Source organism: Perca flavescens, chromosome 20 (genome assembly GCF_004354835.1).
Source record: "Perca flavescens isolate YP-PL-M2 chromosome 20, PFLA_1.0, whole genome shotgun sequence".
NCBI lineage: Eukaryota > Metazoa > Chordata > Actinopteri > Perciformes > Percidae > Perca > Perca flavescens.
The window spans coordinates 26459990-26480975 of NC_041350.1; the positions used below are offsets into that span (position 1 = coordinate 26459990).

At 38.3% G+C, this 20986-nt stretch overlaps 1 protein-coding gene across 2 annotated transcripts; it reads left to right on the plus strand.

Annotated features, from left to right (window-relative positions):
• Window positions 1–736: 736 nt before the first annotated feature.
• Window positions 737–18695, plus strand: manba (mannosidase, beta A, lysosomal). 2 transcript variants are annotated; one of them, XM_028566464.1, is made up of 18 exons: window positions 985–1039; window positions 1876–1924; window positions 3355–3449; window positions 5392–5497; window positions 5592–5765; window positions 6455–6578; window positions 7940–8109; window positions 8874–8984; window positions 10879–11030; window positions 11348–11465; window positions 11717–11803; window positions 12170–12337; window positions 12919–13137; window positions 14321–14485; window positions 15140–15284; window positions 15510–15652; window positions 16815–17072; window positions 17901–18695. In XM_028566464.1, the coding sequence occupies exons 4-18, from the start codon at window positions 5459–5461 to the stop codon at window positions 18123–18125; spliced, it is 2298 nt and encodes a 765-aa protein (XP_028422265.1). In that variant the 5' UTR covers window positions 985–1039; window positions 1876–1924; window positions 3355–3449; window positions 5392–5458; the 3' UTR covers window positions 18126–18695. The 2 variants fall into 2 exon arrangements, with proteins under 2 accessions (XP_028422264.1, XP_028422265.1); XM_028566463.1 differs by lacking the exon at window positions 1876–1924 and having other exon boundaries at window positions 737–1039.
• The last annotated feature ends 2291 nt before the right edge of the window (window positions 18696–20986 follow it).

Consider the following 20986-nt stretch of genomic DNA (forward strand, 5'->3'; position numbering starts at 1 on the left):
TTCCATCAAAAAAAATATATATTTTTAAATAAATAAATAATGCATCAATAATTATTATCCAATAACATATTATTCAAAATGGGCCATCCTGCACAATGAGTACTCTTACTTTTGGTACTTTAAGTATATTTTGATGCAAACACTTTTGTACGTTGATAACATTTTTAATGCACAACTTACTAATACTGCTTAACTGTAAACAGAGTATTTCTAAACTGTGACATAGCTACTTTTATTTAAATAAAAGATCTGAGTACTTCTTCCACTACTTCAATTTGGTGTTTTATTTTCAGTTACATTAGGGCAGTTTAATAAATAAAGCATTATTCTTTCATGGTGATCGAATATGGTGTTTTTAAAATAATATGCAATTTGGGTTTTCCAAAAACTGGGATTACCATATCAATAACTATGAATATGAAGTGTTTGTTCAATATTACCAAAACAGACTATCGAACCATATTAATGTTCACTGCAAACTTTTACAGAGAATTCAAATTCATAAAAGAAAAATCCTTTATTTGTATGATCTGTGATGAAACCAACTTTTGGTAAAATAAAAGAGTTTATTATATTTAACATATATAATATAAACATATATCTTTTTTTGATTTGTAAATGTGTGGCAAGATTTTATTTAAAGCTCATACAAAAAACATCAGAAAACGTCTAGCTAACCTTTTCCTTTCTTTTACTGTCTATGACCTTTTCGCGCCGACTCCGATCACGTGACTGACACGCGGTGGGTCACGTGACAAACAAGGAAACAACAACAAGTCCCCAGATAGTACTTTCGACCATAGACAGCTTTCGCCTTACCTTGCCAAAAAAAAAACAACCAAAAGCTGCTATGACTCCGTGTGGACGCTGTATTTGGGTTTTGGGGGTTTTGTTGTGTTTGTTTCTATCCGGACTTTGTTCAGTGACATTAAGTCTGAACGGGAAATGGAGTCTTTCCAACTCGAATGGTTCAGTCTGGCTTCCTGCAGAGGTGCCTGGCTGTGTTCATTCAGCTCTACAGCAGCAGGGATACATCCAGGTAGGGAAAGCTATTCCTTTACATGAAGATAGAACTACACCTTAATGCAGGGCTGTCAAACTCAACTTCATTAAGGGCCACGCTGAAAAATGAGAATCTCAATAAGGGCCAGACATGCATAGTTTACTGACATGCTTTTATTTAACCGAAAAAGTCAATTATCTTTGGCTGTTTTATTGCATTTCTCATATAGCTTTCTCACGTACAGTTTGGTCGACATAAAACCCTAAAAGAAGTTTCTTAAGCGTCATAGAATTTAGCAAAACATGAAAAACAAAGATTAGGCTACATTTTTAAAAGCAGGCTACCAGATAGCTGAACCTGTTTCACAGCCTGAATATGTAAACCCTCTGGTTGTGGGGGAATTTCTGAGGCTCAAAGTCAGCAAATCTTCCAAAATCTTCTTTAAGTGTCGCATAATTACAGTGTGACTCACTTTTTTTGGTGTTGTGCACAGCTAAGCGGGCCAATATTAGTTGTGACCCTAAATTGATATGTGGGCCGGATCAAAGTTTGCAAGGGGCCAGATTTGGCCCCCAGGCCTTGAGTTTGACACATGTGCCTTAATGATTTAAATGAGGATTGCCTTCAGGGGAGATAGACTTCTCCGCATAGTCTGTCCGCCTCTCCACCACTTCCACTACCTTCTGTAACAACAGTTATGTACTGGCTGTCCACTGGCCCACTGTTTACTGCTTACACGGTTTAGTGGCTATGTCAGCCCATATGCACATCCCCTCCCTCCCTCCTTCCCCCAGCCTGGACTGAGGTCTAACTTAATACTTGAACAATGGCTGTAACCCTATTACTTCAAACCTCTACTTCTTCTTCTTTAGGGTTTAACGGCAGTTGGCATCCAAGTCGTTGCATTACTTCCTCCTATTGGTAATTACCCATTACCTATTTATTCATACATCTGTAAACCTGAGTTCCACTAGACCTACTTTACGTAATCCAGCAAACATGACCCCTCTCTCTCGAATATATTTCCTGCATGACATCAGGACATGCTCCACTGTCTCCATTTCCTCACACAAACTGCAATGGCCAGTCAGATGTTTTCCCAATATAAAAAGTGTACTCTTTAACCTACTGTGACCAATTCTCAGTTTGCTGATAATTACTTGTTCTTGTCGGTTAAACCCACTGTAACTCACCCCTCCTTGGCCTACCTTAGCTTGTATCGTATGCAATTGTCTCCCTTTATTTCCACCATCCCAACACTGTTGCCACTGTTTGGAAATTTCTTCGCACACAATGCTTTTCCCCTCTGATTTTGATAGTTTAGTATTCAGTTCAACACTACCCTTCTTGACTGCCTCCTTTGCCAATTTATCCACTTGCTCATTACCTGGTAATCCTGCATGAGCAGGGACCCACATGAAAGACATACAGGAAATTGCCACATGCAGGAAATTGCCACAGGTCAGATTCAAACCCTGGACCTCTGCGTCGAGGCATAAACCGCTCGGTATATATGTGCGCCTGCTCTACCCACTGAGCCAACCCGGCCACCTCAGATTAGAATATTTCAGGCCCTTCCTGTACAATGAAAGCCACTTAGCTAAAATACAACAGGGACCTTTCTTTATTTTGACCCTTGCTGGATATTTAATCGGGGTGATCCCAGTATTTTAGATCCCCAAAAAAGGATCCATTGTTTTATTCCTGGCAATAATAAGAGTGGCTTTTTTTTGGAAATAAAATGTACAGACCATAGAATGAAGTTATTAACCAAGTAATAAAACAAACACATACATGTATATTTTTTATATTTTAGTTACTACCCTTTTTTTTGGCATAAAAATGTCAACACATGCTACAGCATCAGCAGCAGGTGTCAGTAAAAACCCATATTTATATTAGGGCTGCACGATATGATGTGAGGAAAATATCTCATTGAGATTATTTTGACTGATCTTGCGATAGGATTCAAGATATTGGAGGGAATGATTATTTTTGTTTTTTTTTATTCTCATTTTCATTGAAAATTATTTATATTTAAAGAAATTAAAATGATTATAGTGTGATTTCTTTTGCGAGGATCTGTACCAAACAAAGATGTCTTCTGTAGTCTGTAGGATAGGATCTGCAGCTCCACAGTACTTTATTTTAGAATGGTTTGACACACATTATGCCTTTAACAAATATTGCGCCACCCCTGCAATTTGGATATTGCAGCAGTCCATATTGCGATTTCGATAAAATTACGATTAATTGTGCAGCCCTAATTTATATATAGTAAAACACATTATACAATCATCTTAGAAAGTAATGAAATTAAGTTCAACTATTTTTTTTCACTTTTCTTGCAGGATCCATATTTCAGGTTCAACGATGTGTCTTATCGGTGGATTGCCTTTGACAACTGGACTTACACAACCACATTTCCTGGCTCTACCCAGCTGAGGTCAGTATAAAGATTTTTATATATATATAGTGGGGAACCTTCAGGGCCTTCTACGCATTCAGAGAAGGCCTAAACATAATAATAAATAATAATTAATTTAATTTAATAATAATACTAATAATTAAGTATTCAATAAAAAAATCTTTTTTATTTTTTTATTACTATCTCATTTAATTTAATACAATACATTTAATACATTTTCTCTCATCTATGTTCTAAAGTTAAGCTTACTGTCAAGGTCATGTCCTGAAAACATGTTATCCAATCAGAATCGTCTGTCTCTATTAAGGCCCGGTTAGCTGGCTCATTCATTGGTTAGGACTTCACGAATCCCGGGGAAGGCTAAGCTATGTGTTTTGGTGTGGAGAGTGACGGGCAAATCGACCGAATCAAGCTTTGATTTCAAGTGGGCGGGAAAAAAACAAAAGATCGTAGGCCTTCATGAAGTCCGAATCTCTGCAGAGTGGTGAGAGCGGTTGAGAGACAGAGTTAAGTGGCGGAAGACGAGAGTGACGTTGTGGCTAGGTTGATAGCATCGCCTTTTTCAAGGTTGCCTTTTCACAGAAAAACTTGAAATAATAAAAAACGGAAGACCAACTCCAGAACTGGAATTAAAAGAAAAGGTTAAGAAAGTGGAAAGGCATTTCAAGACCGAAAATGATCAGCGATATCCATGGATGACGGGCTGTAAGAAGCTGTACTGCTGGAGTTGTTTACTTTTTACAACTGACAAGTCATCCACCTGGGTCAGCGGCGGATTTGTCAGCTTTACAAATCTGACAAAGTCAGCCCACCGACATCAAGGTGGCACACCTGCAAGCGACGGTCAGTTTGAAAACTTTTGGGGACACAAGAGTTGATCTTCAGCTAGATGAGCAGCGCCCACCTCCTCCGTGGAGCGGTCTTTCTCGGCTCTGAAGCACATCAAGACGCACGCCAGGAACAGTACTGGACAGGATCGCCTGGGAGCATTGGCACTGATGTCCATAGAGAAATCACTTCTTTTGGAGCTCAAATCAAAGGACAAACTTTATGACGCCGCCCTCGCCCACTTTTCATGTAAGGTAGGCCTATGTTATAAACCACCTTGATTATTATTTCAAGGGATTAAGATTACTGGATGTATTTATTGCAGAGGTTGTCCCAGCGCAAATTGCCTTTAATTCAATATCGAATCAATCAATCAATGTATCAGAAGTGTGCGGTTGGATTTTTGTTTTTAGAGGGTTTTTATTGTCCCCATGCTCACTTGTCTGTCCCTTTCCCTGTGGCGAATTAAGGAGGTATAGTATAACCTATACATTAAAATTGTGACTTTAATTTATTGCACTATGCGTAAGTAAAACATAGTCTTTGTATTACCAGCTTTGTGTAACTTTCGGCGTATTGTGATTTTGAAGTTGTATTGTAGATTGATGATGCTCATGGATTTATTTGTCAATGTCTCAATGATTTGTAATGCGCCTAGCGCTGTCCATGGTGACATTCTGGGTGACCTAATTTTATATTTCCAGATTTTGGCTTTAGAGTATGTTTATTTAATTTCAACTATGTAGCCTAAATGGTCTTCAGTTTTCTGAAGTTAATGTTGAGAATGTTTCTTGTTGCGGAGAATGTTATTAACGTTATGGTCTATTTGTTTACATCTTTTTCATCGTTAATTAAAGGATTGCACTTGTTAAACCCTTTCAATTCATCGTACTGTTGCTTTTTTCCGCGATGATTTCTTTTCTCGGCGGTGATGGCCGAGGTGAAGGCCTAGCTGTAGTACTCACGGTTCACCACTGCACCCCTAAAATAAATAAAAATATATATATATATATATATATATATATATATATATATATATATATATATATATATATATATATATTCTATTATATATACAAATTTGTTTTTGTATCCTGTTCCTGACTTACCTGTGTCTTCTCTGCATTAACAGGGCCAAACAGAAGGTGCTGCTTGTCTTTGACGGTGTCGACACCATAGCATCAATTTGGCTCAATGGAATGGTTGTCGGGGAGACGGACAACATGTTCCGTAGATATGTATGTTCACTGGAAAATAAGCAGTTCCCAATGCACTGTACACATTTCCTTTACCTGTTTGTTTCCTTTTGGAATCTGTTTTTTTGGTGTGTAGGACTTCCCAGTCGGAGACTTGCTGAAGGACGGCGAGAATGTGCTGAAAGTTAGCTTGATGTCTCCAGTTGTTTATGCATCTGAGCGGAGGAAAGCTCATTCTGCCTACAGAGTTCCTCCTGAATGTCCTCCAGATGTCCAGAAGGGGGAATGTCACGTCAATTTCATCAGGAAAGTAAGTACGTCCTGCCACATTTCACCTCTCATCTGAAAACCTGAAAAATAAACAATCTGAGTCAAAACCATGAAAACATTTTTATCCAACAGATCCTTTAAAACTATTCTGTAGCCAACAAGCCTGTTGGGGAGAGGAAGGTTTTGATGCTGAAAGATTAGGATGATCTAATTTTAGAAGGTGACTTTATGGTGAATTTAGAGACAAAGGGCTTCATGTACAGCCAGTAAATCATCAAACTGAATGGATATTAGACGTATATATATATATATAAAAATGTTATATATTCAAACCTTTACGTTTTATTCAGAGCACTGAAAACATTGTATAGGTGAAATGTCTTTTTGGACATCCACCTTTAACTGTGCCGCCTATTTTTTTTTTCTCTCTTAGCAATTCTGAATTTCATTATGAAGAATTTCTTGAGATTTTTTTGCTTTTAAAGTTTTATTTATATACCTGCACTAAACACTGACCTTCATCTCCCTCCATCCAGCACCTTATTTCCTTATTTTCTGATGTTTGCATGTCAATAAGTTAACTAAACATGCAGAACAAAGCATCACATCTTTCTATGATTAACAATTTAAATTTTTTTAAACCGCATACAAAACACACCTTATACAACATGAAAACCACCATGCATTTTAACAGTCATCTAAAGTTCCACCTGTCTATTTCTGATGAAGGAGCAAAGCTCTTTCAGTTGGGATTGGGGGCCATCGTTCCCCACGATGGGACTGTGGAAGGGAGTTCACCTGGAGGCGTTTGATGTCCTGAAGCTCATCCAGGTTTCCTCTGTTTCTCTGCACAGTACGTCTCATCTATTCTTCATCACCAACCTTTTGTTGGGTAAAACTACGAAAAATAAGGAACACTGTTTAACATAAAAGGGATGCTTTAAGGCAGGGGTCTTCAACGTTATTTAAGCCAAGGACCCCTTAACTGAAAGAGAGACGGAGCAGGGAGCCCCTACTACATACATTATATTGTATAAAATGAAGTTGCATGTTAAACTCAGCCTACAATAAGGTGTAGGGCGGCCTAAAGCCTAAAACATACATGTGGTACAGTGAAAATCTAGGATTTACTGTATCTGTGGATCTTAGTAACTACCGTACTTTTGAGCCAATAAGCCTATCTTCTGTGGGGTTTTTTCACACTTTCAGAAAATGAAATTTTTGGCAGCCCCCTGCAGTAACTCTGAGGACCCCCTGTTGAAGCGCTCTGCTTTAAGGCATAAACAGAATGAAACAATAATATGTGTTAAAATATTCTTTGATTATTTGTCTGTTGAATAAGAGTTTCTGTTATTTAGTCTACCCTCATTGATATAAATAGATTGGACAAAATAATAGAAACCCCTATTAGTATAATGCCGGGCTTCTCAAACGCATCATTCAAAGCTCATCATCTGAATTTTTATCCCAGGTTAGAGGTCCGGAATGATTGGCATAACATTTAATCAACTCAGTTTTAACTTTTAAGCAACATATATTCAAGTTGAGTTCTCTTTTTTCCTGCTCAACGTTTTTACCGATTTGCTTGTACTTTTTTATTTTCAAGCTTCATGATTTTTTTTCTTTTTACCTTTTTTCCCAGATTTATTTATTTTTTTTAGGTTTTTTGATGTAAATTTTTAGTTTAAAAAAAAAAAAAAAAAAATGTTTCTTTGTGTCAACGTCCCTAATTTATTGGGCAACAGAAAATTTATTTCAAAATAGAAAACGTTACAGTTCATAATGTATTGTATTCCTAAAACGAGGGCTGGTGTCCAGATAGACTCGCTGTATGGTCCGGACTATGACAAGCGCTGGTATAATGTAATACCATTTTCACAGCACCACAAACGGAAGCCTCCAAAATGACCATAAAGTTAAATCACACGTCTGTAAAACCGTTTCAACAAAAACTGAACATTGTAACCTTTATGAAGGATTTATTGCAGGGTCGTTGTATTAAACTGCTTTAGTTTTAACTAGGTGTACCTAATAAACTGGCAGCTGAATGTAGATGGGCCTTTTGTTTTGAAATCTTATATTATTCCCTCCCAGAGTCGTATACTGAGAAGTACTTAAAAGTTACTGCATCTTTCCTTTTTCTGCCAGCATTACTTGGTGGACTAATTAAATGTCTTTTTACATATAGTCTATGAAATCTGTTTGTCTGGCTAGATTTCAGCCTTTCTCAGTGGAGAGTCCAGGTTGAGCTTCTCGTTGATGCGGTTCAGACCACAAATGGCCAAATCATGCTCTCCATCCCAGAGCTGGACTCCGAGCAGATGTTCCAGACACAGTTTCTCCCTGGAAAGACCAAGAACAGCTTCTCCTTACACATCAACACGGTACGCCATAAAGTCCAATCAAACGTTTTTTAGATTTCCAGTTTAAAAGTTTCCTTTCATTGACGTAATACAGTGAAGTAAAGCTTTGATTTGCTAAAATGTTAAAAGGTTACCTTTTATCTTTAGAAATATATGATTTTGCCAGTGGTGGAAGAAGTATTCAGATCCTTTACTTGAGTAAAAGTACAGGTCACAGTTCCAAGTATAAGTCCTGCATTGAAACTGTAACTTACAAGAATGTAAGTATCATCAGGAAAATTTACTTATAGTAAAGTAAAAGTACTCAATGCAGAAAAATACTTCCATTTTAGAAACTGGAAACAATCCAAACAGTTCAGTCAATCAACTAAATGTTTAACGGTCTAATCATCTCAGCTGGACTTGTAGGCCTGTATATTGTTGGGTAGTTGAATTTATAATAAAACATGCGTTTGTGTGCAAAAATCTTCATTTGTAAAGTAACTAAAGCTGCCAGATGCACGTAGTGGAGTAAGAAGGCCAATATTTCTCTCTGAAATGTAGCGGAGTAGAAGTAGAAAGGGGCATGAAAAGAAAAGACTCAAGTAAAGTACAAGTACCTCAAATTTGTTCTTAAATACAGTACTTGAGTAAATGTACTTAGTTACATTCCACCACTGGGTGTTGCAAGAAAAGGGTACCACACTGATGTGAGTGTGTTATGACTCTCTTTAGTATTTCGGAATCACGTTGAGTCCATTTCTTTTGTGCAGAAGTTTTGAGAGCTTTTTCTTCTTTTCTTCCAGAGCAGCCAGGTGAAGCTGTGGTGGCCCAACGGACACGGTGACCAACCCTTTTACCATCTCACTGTCAGAGGCTTTCAGAACGGAGTTCTGCTCCTGAAGGCAGAGTCTAAGGTCAGTGTTCGCTTGTATTCTCCTCATTGCTGTGGAATTTCCAGCTTATGAACTCATGCTATGTAAGTTGAGACAATGGTACCCAGGTCTCATTCAGGTCAGTGTCCAACCTATAACCTCCTAACCTTTCCAGGCAGAGGAATATTTTAACTTTGCGCCTCCATAGATGACGGGAGGCGTAGTGCTGCTCACCCTGCCAAGGCCATAGAGAAGGTAGTCTCGCTTTGCCAGACCTTCCTCCACAGCGCTGCTGCAGAGGAGGGTCTGGCTAGTCCCACAGCATTACGGGATGGGAGAAAATCTGGTCTAGAAATCATCACCAACAGTGTGTTTTTTATCCTCCGATATTAGAACTTTTTGTGTGTCATGTCATGTGCGACCTCGTGATTTACCAAACAAATAAATAGTAATAAATTGGTGGAGAAGTGATGGATAACACCAGAATTTTAAATACACTGGCAGGAGCATAATATAAAACTCCTCCTGGATTTACCCTGCAGAGATCTGAGGAGCAGTTAACCATAGTCTTCAGAAATCCACCAGAGGTTAGAACGCCAACACGAAGAAAGCGGAAGGTAACAGATATCTGGCCGAAAAGAGCGACCCCCGGTGAAATTTCCGGCGGCACCGGAGCAATTCCGGAAGTGGAAAATTGTGGATATGGACTATAGAGAAAGTAAACGCATGACACATTTTGTCTATGCTGAGATATTTGGGCGCCCTCAATATCTTTGATTACCCAAAAGGTTCAGCTAAACCTAACGCCTCCAGCATGAATTTAAATACACCTTCAGGAGGACAGGAACTTCAGAAGTTGGGATCGCGCCTACGCTGTACTGTGTAATCCTAAATTCTCCTCAACTGAGTGTTCATTAAATGCTCCGGGATAAGTCATCAAAAGTCTCCCGAACATTCTTCACATATGTGAAATGAGATATGCTGCTCCTGAGTCTTTCCTTAACACTCATATGTTCCTTAGCTGATACATTTATCCTTATGTAAAATAAGTGCAACAGAAGAATCAACTTAAATTCCTGGTTTGCTGACATCAATAGCCCAACATATCTCCCTCTCTTCACACTGAAAACACGACAGATAATATGAGCAAGACGGAGCCGATTTCTTCATTTCTAGCTGCATTATTTGACATCCAACAGGAGACGAGATCATACTCATGTTGCCTAGAAAGTAAAGATGAATTATTGATTCATGTGGCGCAAATTGTTAAGCAGGAAAACAACAATGACCAAGGTTTTTAATGTTAAGATTTATTTCTAAAGGTCTTACAAATGTAAACCACAAGGTGGGGCTGCAACAGTGAAACAGAGAGGAGTTTCTTTTATGCTCCTGCCAGTGTATTTCAAATTGTGGTGTGGTTTCCATCACTTCTCCACCAACATGATTTATTTATTTGTTTGGTATATCTCGAGGTTGCACGTGACATGACACACACAAAGTTCTAAACATCTGAGGATAAAAACACACCGTTGGTGATGATTTCTAGACCAGTTTATCGCTCATAGTAAAAGTCAGACATTAGGCACAACATACTGTATACATATCTATAAAGAGCCAATAAAACAGCAAAATGAATAATGATCTTGATTCAGTTTCAGACTTAATTATATTTAATTAACATATATATAATAAATATATTTCTCCATTTAGGAAATCAAACTTGAAATTGAACCTGTAACTTGTAACTGGTGTGTGCAGTTAACTAACATGTTTGAAGATTTCTTCTACTTGAGGTTGTCAGAACACAAGCTGGAAATATTGTTATTGCTCCACACGTGTCACAGAGATGAAACGGAATTCATAGACATGTCTTTTTTTTTTTTTTTTTTTTTTGTCTTCAAAGTTTTAGTGTTTCAGTGTTTGATGTCTCCTGCAGGTATATTTCCGCACAGTAGAACTTGTCCAGGAGCCAATTGGTGGCTCTCCAGGCTTGAGCTTTTATTTCCGCATCAATGGGAAAGCAATTTTCCTCAAAGGCTCCAACTGGATCCCAGCCCACTCCTTCCAGGACCAAGTCCCCCCTGCCGTGTGAGTTCAGTTTGAAAAGCTGCTGCTTGCACCTTTTGCAGCTGAGTTCAGTTCAGTCACTTTATTATCCCAGATGGGAAACTTGATTTGCAGTCAGGAGCGCAAGATAAAAAAAACGAAAGTACAAAAATGTTTCCTTTACATGCAATATACAGAACACAATTATACACAATACTACAGCAGCAGTCTTTACAGATTAATATACACATAATCAATACAAGATGTGATGAAGAAATGCAAAAAAAAACCCTCAGATAATAAAACCATATATTGTGCAGCCCAGAGCTGAAGCTACTTGCTCTCTGTTTGTCCTGCAGCTTGAAGAACTTGTTGCAGTCAGCTGTGGATGCAAGCATGAACGCCCTCAGGGTCTGGGGAGGAGGAGTGTATGAAGAGGATATCTTCTACAGCATCTGTGATGAGATGGGAATCATGGTAACTACTGGTATCTATATAATGTATCAATATTTACCTGTATGTACACAATAATATCACGATGTAGCCAAATCTACTATATAGTAGTATATAGTTCCAAAAGTGAATTTCCCCCCTCAAGCATCACTGTTGCATTCCATTACTGAAGGAATGCGGGGACAGATGAATACATTTCTGTATGATTTTGCGAAATCTCTATGATTCATGAACATAATTGTAGGACAGATAAGTATTTAGATATGTGTCTTTAGGTATGGCAGGACTTCATGTTTGCCTGTGCTATGTATCCCACTGAGGACGACTTCATACAGACAGTGAGAGAAGAAGTCATCCAACAGGTGAGCAGGGTATTTATTTATGTATGTATTTTATTGTATTTAAGAAGATGTCATATTTGGAAACTATATAGAACCACATGGAAATATTAAGAAAAGTGGTACTTCGCATTTAGTTATTCTATCCACGGTATGTTAAAACAAAAGACATTTTACATGGCACAGTAAGTTAAAACAGTAGACATTTTATATGGCACAGTAAGTTAAAACAAAAGACATTTTACATGGCAAATTAACCAATTTTAAAATGGCACTAAAATAACCAGAGTTGCAGCATTGCAAGGAAGTTAAATTATCCTAAAAGTTTGTTGTGGCATCCCATATTGACAGTAAATGTACTCCGATTCGTCTTGTGTTTGTACTTGTCAGGTTTGGCGCCTCAAGTCTCACCCTTCCATAATAGTTTGGAGTGGGAACAATGAAAACGAAGCTGCTCTGGCGACAGACTGGTTCGGCATCCCAGTTTCCCAGAGGCCTACGTACCTGAAAGACTACGTCATGCTGTATGTGAACAACATCAGGGCAATAGTTCAGGAGGTCAGAGTCAAATCATATGTCATGTTTCAGAAAAGTTGACAGGATTTATGTTTTAAAAGATTACAGATGTGATATGTATTATGATGATTTATTGTAAGTAGGGATGTAACGATGCATCGTGAATCGGTTAAAATTGGATTTAAATGTGTAAAGATTCTAACCGTTTGCGATTAAAAAATGAATCATGATGCAAGTTTTAAATGGCCCAGGGCGTAATCTACTTAAGATTTCACTTGTTTGACTTTAGAACTCACTATGTCTTCTTAGTTTATTTATCTGAAGAGATTCTTTTTCCTATTTATGTAGTTAATTTGATGGGGGATTTGTTTTAAACATCTAATTATACGTTTTATTTTATTAAATTTTTGTTATTTAAGATAAAATACAATTTCAGTGTCACTTTTGATAAGAGGACACATCTGTTGTTTTGCACAGTTCATATAAAAAAATAAATGTTTTTCTGCAGCTCATTCTGTTAAAAAAAATCATGAGAAAATCATATCGTAGCTTAAAAATCGTGAGATGAGTGTATGGTAACTAAGCCTAAACCTAAGAAGTAAGCGTTTTATTATCTGCTCCAGGAGGACCAGAGTCGCCCGTTCCTGGTCTCCAGTCCCACAAACGGGGCTGAATCGGAGCAGGAGGGCTGGGTGGCAGCCAACCCCTACGACCCTCACTATGGGGACACACACTTCTACAGCTACACTCTGGACTGCTGGGATTGGAGGACTTTCCCCCGGACACGTTTCGCCTCTGAATACGGCTTCCAGTCCTGGCCTTCCTTCTCCACTCTGCAGCCGGTGACTGAATCAAACTTTTTGTTTTCTTGATGATTTTATCAGTAGATTGCTATCTAAAATCTGAGGTATCCTCTTAAATATTCTCTTGAGAACTTAACTAAAGGCATGTTAGAATCTCTTTTGTGGCGATTTGTATTTTCTTTTTTTCTTTCTATTTAACTGATTTAAGGACCAACTATGCAACCATGGTCAACTTTCTTAGAATGCATTGCTTTGAGAACAACCTAATGGGGTACTTTACTCTGTTATAACAATTAAGGGGCAAGGATATGTTACGACAACTACAACTGCTCCTAATATTTATAATAATCATAATTGTTGATAGATACCTCATACACAGTAAAACAAAAGCAATGCATACTGTACAATGCAGTAACAAATAGATGTATCAAAATAGGAAGATATTCAATTTACAATCTTCGTTCTCTGTTTCTTTCTCTTTGGTTGCACCTATAGCGATAGATGTTTCTAGATTTCACTTTATTTTGTAAAGTTTCATCATCTGTACTAATCTCTCTTTTCTTTGTTTGTGACCGAGGCCGAAAATAAATAAATAAGGCTGCACATTATATTGGTTTTTTTTATCGTCATTGCGATATCAACTGGTGCTATGCACACATATCGCAAAAGGCTGTGTCATATCGCAAATTATTCTAATTTGTAAAGTAAACTGCACTTTAAAATGTAACTGTCAAACTTTTTAGTTTTTTTTTTTTTTTTCAATTGACTGTTCAATAGAAGAATGTTGGAGAAGAAAAAGAATTCCTTTCATTTGTTTTAAAATCAACAAGTATGTTTTTGTATTTTAGCAGGCTGAAAGCAGCAGAACTGAGTACACTTAAATATCTTTTTATTTATTGCACGTAATATTGTTATCACGATATTCAACAACTGATCGCGGATGCCATATTTTCCTCATATCGTGCAACCCCAACTTTAAATGACAATCTTCAGTATTAGATTCAGATTATTACCTTAAATAAAATAAAACTAGGTCAGATTAAATGGTTAAGGTGAAGTTATAGAATGAAAATGAAAATTTTGGAGGAATTGTAAAAAAACCGTAAAGTTAAGAGGTAGATTCTGACTTTGTCCATCACACCCACAGAACTTAGAAGCACTTAGTTTTATTTTTATATTTTTTTAGGTGTATAAAGTTTACCTCTGTTTTGTGATGTTCCAGGTTTCCGTACAAGAAGACTGGAGCTACAACAGTAACTTCACTTCCCATCGTCAACACCATGAGGATGGGAACCAGCAGATGTTACTGCAGGCTGCTTTACACTTCCACCTGCCAAACTCCACAGAGCCTTTGAAAAGATTTACAGATACTCTCTACATCACTCAGGTAAATCCCACAGACCACGCATCGCCCCATGATGTCTGATGACTCCTACCTGTAAACCACCAAAGCCATCCTTTAAAGGTCCAGTGTGTAATGTGTTTAGTTGTTCATTATCAAAATCTGTGTTCACAAACTTGTCCTTTTTTCATGAACATTTACCACCCCCATCAATTCCAAGTATTCCTTTTGGCTTGAAATTTTACATTTGCATTCGCATGAACTGGGGTAGATGCTCCATATTCGTGCTCCATCTTGAAATACGTTAGCCGGTAAGGGACATACAGGACATACTGCTCCGCCTTTTGCATTTCCACTGTCACATGATAAACTCACAGGTGCTGCTAATGCTGCTAACGGGTATCGTAGCTTCCCGGCCCCGGCTAGTTTGAAGAAGGAAACATGGAGGACCACACGTATTCAAAATCCAACTTCTTCTTCTTCGCCCAGAAAAAGAAAAAGGAGATTAAAAAGAGCAAGAGACCGGCTTTTTGAAGCGTGAAGGCTACCGTAGCTGTAATACGTACTTTGAACTGCGTGGTGCGAGAGAGTTGATTGCGACATATGATCTCAACGCTAGATAGGAAAAATTCCTACACATTGGACCTTTTAAACACGTTCACATGTTCACATGTCGTAATGGTCATGTTTCATGTCCAGGTCATGCAGGCTCAGTGTGTGAAGACACAGACCGAGTTTTATCGGCGGAGTCGGAGTGAGATCATCGGGGGCGAAGGTAGCACTATGGGCGCTCTCTACTGGCAGCTTAATGATGTTTGGCAGGCGCCTTCCTGGTCATCCATCGGCGAGTAAACACACACTCCACAGGGACACATGTTTAGATTGATCTTGTTCATCATTTTTATGTCGAATTTGTTTATATATTTGGACTCCTGCATTGAGAAAAGTATGTTATAATGCAAATATATTTACAAAGTATTAGGGGGGGAGGGGGTGATAGTCCTTGGGATTAGAGGTCATTGTGGCATAATAATCATATACCATTTTCCGTGTGTGTCTGTGTGTGCAGAGTTTGGGGGGAAATGGAAAATGCTGCATTATTTTGCGCAGAACTTCTTTGCTGCCGTCCTGCCGGTCGGCTTCGAGGATGACGACGCGCTGGTGATCTACGCCATCTCGGACCTGAGTCACCAGCTGGCGCTCAGGGCTGTGGTATGTTTTCATACATTGCATTTATTGTGCAGGCGCTTTTTGTGACTTACAATGAGTGCATTCAAACTCCAAAGGAATAAGAGCTAGATGTTTTAAAAAAAATAAAAATAAAAAATGAAGGTGCATCCCTCCCAAACTAACAACTGAAAGCGTATTCAGTGTGACAACACAAGTGCTTACAGTTTAAACATAATGATGTGCACACAATTAAACTAGAATAAGAAAAATAACAATACCACGCATTAATAAAGAGCAGGATTACAGAACAGTTAGAAGTGATCCAAAATCTGTTTAATTCATTACTTTTCTCGTTTCCTCCCTGTGTAGTTTATGCTAACCATGCTTTTGAAGTTTTCAGTGCAGAATTTCATTAAAGTGAAAATAGAAATACACTTTCTAAAAGTGCGTTTAACACTAGAGTTTGAACACTACAGGGTTTTTAATACCAGCACTTTATTATTAGGATATCTGTCTATATGTGATCTAATATGTCATAGTTTGCTTTCGAGACATGTTGACATTTCAGTGTTCAATCCTAGACACAGAAGCGGAGTAATTAACACTACACAATACATCTAAGCCAATTGTTGTTATTTATTTATTACTTTATTCACTAAGGGGAAATAAGGGTTAAAAAAATATCAAATGAAGCTATAAGTTAAGCTGCGTGGCAAAATAAAATAACGATGCAATGTAAATTCTAAAACTGTAATTATTCCCAAGTAGAAAAAGAATTTGGCACAAAAAAGTCACTTCATCTTATGATTCTAATAAAAACAGAAATGTTGCTTAGCCCAACATTTTCAAATGTTTGAACATAAAAATGTGAACGCTTCTAAGAATGGTATGTATATCATTTGAACTCCTCACCTCCACCATTTCAGTAATGTGCGACTGGCTCATTGTATTAATAATAATAATAATAATAATATATTTTACGTTTTATTTGGGATTGATTTTAACAATGAAGTGCTCTACAAAGTGCTGCAGAGTAAAACAAGATTGAAAACCGGTTAAAAACAGAAGCAAAAAATTAGAAATGTACGAGAATGCTTGCTTAAAAAAGGTTTTTAGGCCCTTCTTGAAAAAGTCAGTAGTATTTAAATGTGTGGTTATTGTTCTGACACACAAGCAGAAACCGTTTTATTCTCCTGTGGATCAGGTGTCTGTGTACTCCTGGTCTGATCTGGATCCGGTGTGCACACTGAAGTCGGACCTGCTCCCGGTCCCTGGTGGTAGCGCTGTGGCCATTTTAAAACGGCCAATCGCGGCCCTGCTGGCAGGATGTGGACGCTGCACCCGCCTCTCCTGCCTGCTCGCCTTCCACCTGGAGGGCAGCGGCGGCCAGCTGGGTCCCACCAACCACCACTTTCTGTGCTCACCCAGAGACGCTCAGGGACTCCAGAGACCCAACATCACAGTAAGACACCGTGTTAAAGAAGGAGTTTGACTGCTGGTATTTATTTATGCACATATTTTACAACAATGCACAGTGATGAAAAAGTCCGATAATCTTTGGTGCGTTTGCGGCATTTTTGCCTTATTTTGATAATGACAGAGATACAGACAGGAAATGTGGCGAGAGAGTGAGGGAGGGAAGACCAAGGCCACAGAGGCGCACATTGTTACTTCAAACACACTTAAAGCTATAGTGCGCAACTGTTTTATATTACTGAACGTCCGTTACATTCGAGCCATTGCCAAATGAGTTGATACAAATCTAGTAAAGCCTATCGGCTCCACAAAACTCTCTCTGTATTTCTCAGTATGGCTATCTTTACTAAATGGTGTAGTCCAGCGACATTCATGCACAGAAGCTTGAGTGGCGCGTTTGACGTCACTGCTGCAAAAAAAAAGGTAGCGGCAGGGTTCAACTTTGGAGACGAAGAGGACTGAAGGCATGGCTGAAAACCCGAAGAAGCGCCATCGAAATGTTTCAGTCAGTGATTGTACTGCTGAGAAAAGACCTACACGTTCAGCAGAAGGACTAAAATCCCCAAAAAGAAAGTGACCGACGCCGAAGACAAACACAGATAACCATTGGTGTGGCTTTTCCTAGTTGGAGTAATCACCGAAGCCTTGCGTAATGTGGATGCACAGACAGTGTTGTCATTACTGAGAAATCCTCATGGGGGAGACAGAAACTACGCACTATAGCTTTAATTGGACTAAATTAGGCACTTAACATGCTTCTGATTGCATCACATTCATGCTTGTGTTCACACGCGGAGTGTGTCTTTCCCTGCAGGCAGTGGTGCAGCAGGAGAAGAGCGGCTACAGCGTCACCCTCCACTCTGCCTCTGTGGCTCCTTTCGTCTGGCTCGATGTGGGAAACCTCCCCGGACGCTTCAGCTCCAACGGCTTCCTGATGCTTACTAGAAACAGGACGGTCAGTTTTACCGCGTGGCGTAACACCAGCGTCGCAGAACTCTCCAGATCGCTCACCATCACATCTTTAAGGGACGTATACTGACCTGAGACCAGCCAGCCTGCAGCGTGGAGACGTCCTGTCCCTGTCTGTCTCAGATACTATGACTTAGGTTTGACTTTTTCAGTATCTGAAAGATATTTTTGGACAGAAGCTGGTAATTTGTGCCAATTTTCTAAATCTTTAAACTTGTTTTCTTGCCAAACAAGAGAGGGGAAAAAAAGGAATTTTTTTTTAGCAGAGCAGAAAAACCTCAGAAAATTGCAGTTAGACCTGAATATTTTTAAACAAAGGAAATTATTTGGGGTAGTTTTAGCAGCTCTTACTGTATTAAATCACTAAGCAGGGAAGCTGTGGCACACAATGGGCCTTTATGTGAAACTTTCCTTCACAAGTAAAACCAACGGACAAAGGAATGAAATGTGCAAAGACAAATACATTTTTGCTAAAGGTGAACTGGCCAATATGAGCCTGGTTCCAGATCACTAAATATACCACATCTTGTCTTTCGCTATTTAAATTAGTGCTGACAGTTAAAAGTTTTTTCACATGCTGTTGCAACAACTAGTAACGTTAGAAAAACTACAACACCACACTGGATCCAGCTAGACCGGAAACTAAACAACCGGCACTCTGCACACACTTGTTTAGGTTTGAGAGCCGACCAAAGAGTAGCAGGCTAACGTTAGGTTTTGAGTGTATGGCGAGCGTGAGATGCTAAAATGGATGCCAATAAGATTCTGAATGGAAAGTTTACTTTTAAAAAGTTGCCAAATGGTTCCATTGACAAGACCAAAGTGATCTGTGTGTTTTGTCGTTGTGAACTGAGCTATCATTGCATCGGCAATACTGTCTCACTTCTTGCACTGACCAGTAGCTTTCTTTTAGAGACAGACTACATGTAATCTGGACTGGGTTTAAGTTTACCGATTGTATGTTTTTTGGGGGCAATTCTTAATGTAAACATTAACCCAGGGAATAGTAAACACAAAAAATGTGAGGGCTGCTTCTTGCTTGTACAATTTCTTGTACAGCATAAGTTCTAGTTATATCCGAGCAAAATTGGTATTGTAACTGAAAATTTCCTAACCTAATATTGAATCGAAAAATGCAATCGAATCTGGACCTTGTGAATCGCAATCTAATCCATTTGGGAGATAAGCAGGTAGTGTAAAGTAAATTTGAGAGTATTTTCGGTGAGAAAAGCTGCCTGCAGTGGCCAAAAAGACACTATGAGGGTGGTGAGACTGAACTAAATCCAGGAGTTAGATAAGGCTTAAAAGCTCCGTAGAGTTGAGGAGAACTGCAATCGGTGATAATTCTCTGTGGGCTTGCCACTACAAGCTACCCATTTTACATTTCACTCTGATTTAATCCATTGGTAATATAAAACCATTGATTATAGCAGCTTTAAGATTTCTGTGTAAAATGCAGGTGAAAAATACACTTAGAACCGATACAAATGCAAGTGCAAAGCTGCTAAATTTAAAACCGGGCACAAAGACATAGAACGTTATGATTTAGAGTACAACAATATTCTACTTAACTAAAAGTACTATTACTTTGATGAACTTTTACTTAAATACACGTAAAATTACAAAGCAAAGTAAAAAGTAGCTCATTTAAAATGTACTTTACTAGTACAAGTAATTACAACAAATACAGTACAACTAATTTACTAGTAAAAGTTACTTTTTAACAGCGGAGGGATGGGGGGGATATATACTTTTTTATATTTACTTAGTTCATATCTTATTCATACTTTAAATTAAATTGCAGTCTCTCTGCACATGGGTATAAGACCAGGATGCTAGGCTAGAATCCTCGTATTCTCGCAACATAGTGTGATTTGATAAGTAAGTAAGTAAGTATGTAAGACTACTGATATCATTTTAAAGGCTTTAAAGATATCATTCACTGCCACTTCCTCTCCCTCTCAGTCTGGTTTATAAGAACATGTCTGCTGGTCTGTTCTGTTAAATCGGCCTGCATTTAGGTCTGCACTGTTCTGCATCGGCGCTGTCTGAGGCTACCACACGGTCTGTACTGAATCACTAGCTATTTCTGATATAGTTATGTAATCCTGGTGTGCTTAAGATTTCACTTAATATGAAATGTTAATTGAACCAGACAAGCCGAAGACCGCATTTTAATTTAAAGCAGTGTCCTTAAGAGATAGTTAAAGCTTCTAAATACTACTACAATGTTGTGTGAGAGCTCTTAGTGCCCTTGTGCAGAATTGTAGTCTTAAAGCACTTTATTCAAACTCTGCAGGCTAATTACTCTTTATCTGGTTTCTTTGGCCGGATGAAAACAAGCCATTTAAACTCACGTGACGATGGGTGGATGGATGGGTGGATGGATGGGTTTTAAAGTGTATGTTTGAATGAACGAATGAAGAGACAGATTTAAAAGTGTCTGATAGACAGTAGTTTCTAAGGTTTTTCTAAAGTCCAATGTCCGGACCAGACTGCAAAAGGAGTGGTACTATATGTGCACTGAAAACTGTTATCCTTTTGCGTGTTTTGCTTTTTTGCACATCTCTCCGATAACTTACAGAACCATCATTGATGGGTTGTATTACTTGCAGCACTGTTCAGAATGTTTTGTATTCTACTGATTTAGATACATTTGAAGAGCTTTGTTTTTGACATTAAAGTATTTTCTTTTGATCAGTATTTTCTGTCTATTTGTATCAACAGCGGTTCAATACTAAAAGAAATATGACAAAAACATATACTTTAAAAAAAAAAAAAATCCGATAACAGTTAATTGTTATTATACACAGGGGTGAAATTACAGTGCTCAGCATAAGTGAATACACCCATGCTAAAGTTGATTAAAAAGGAATAAAAAATCATCTTTTGGAAATTGATCTTAATGCCTTAATTAAAAAATGTGGAAAA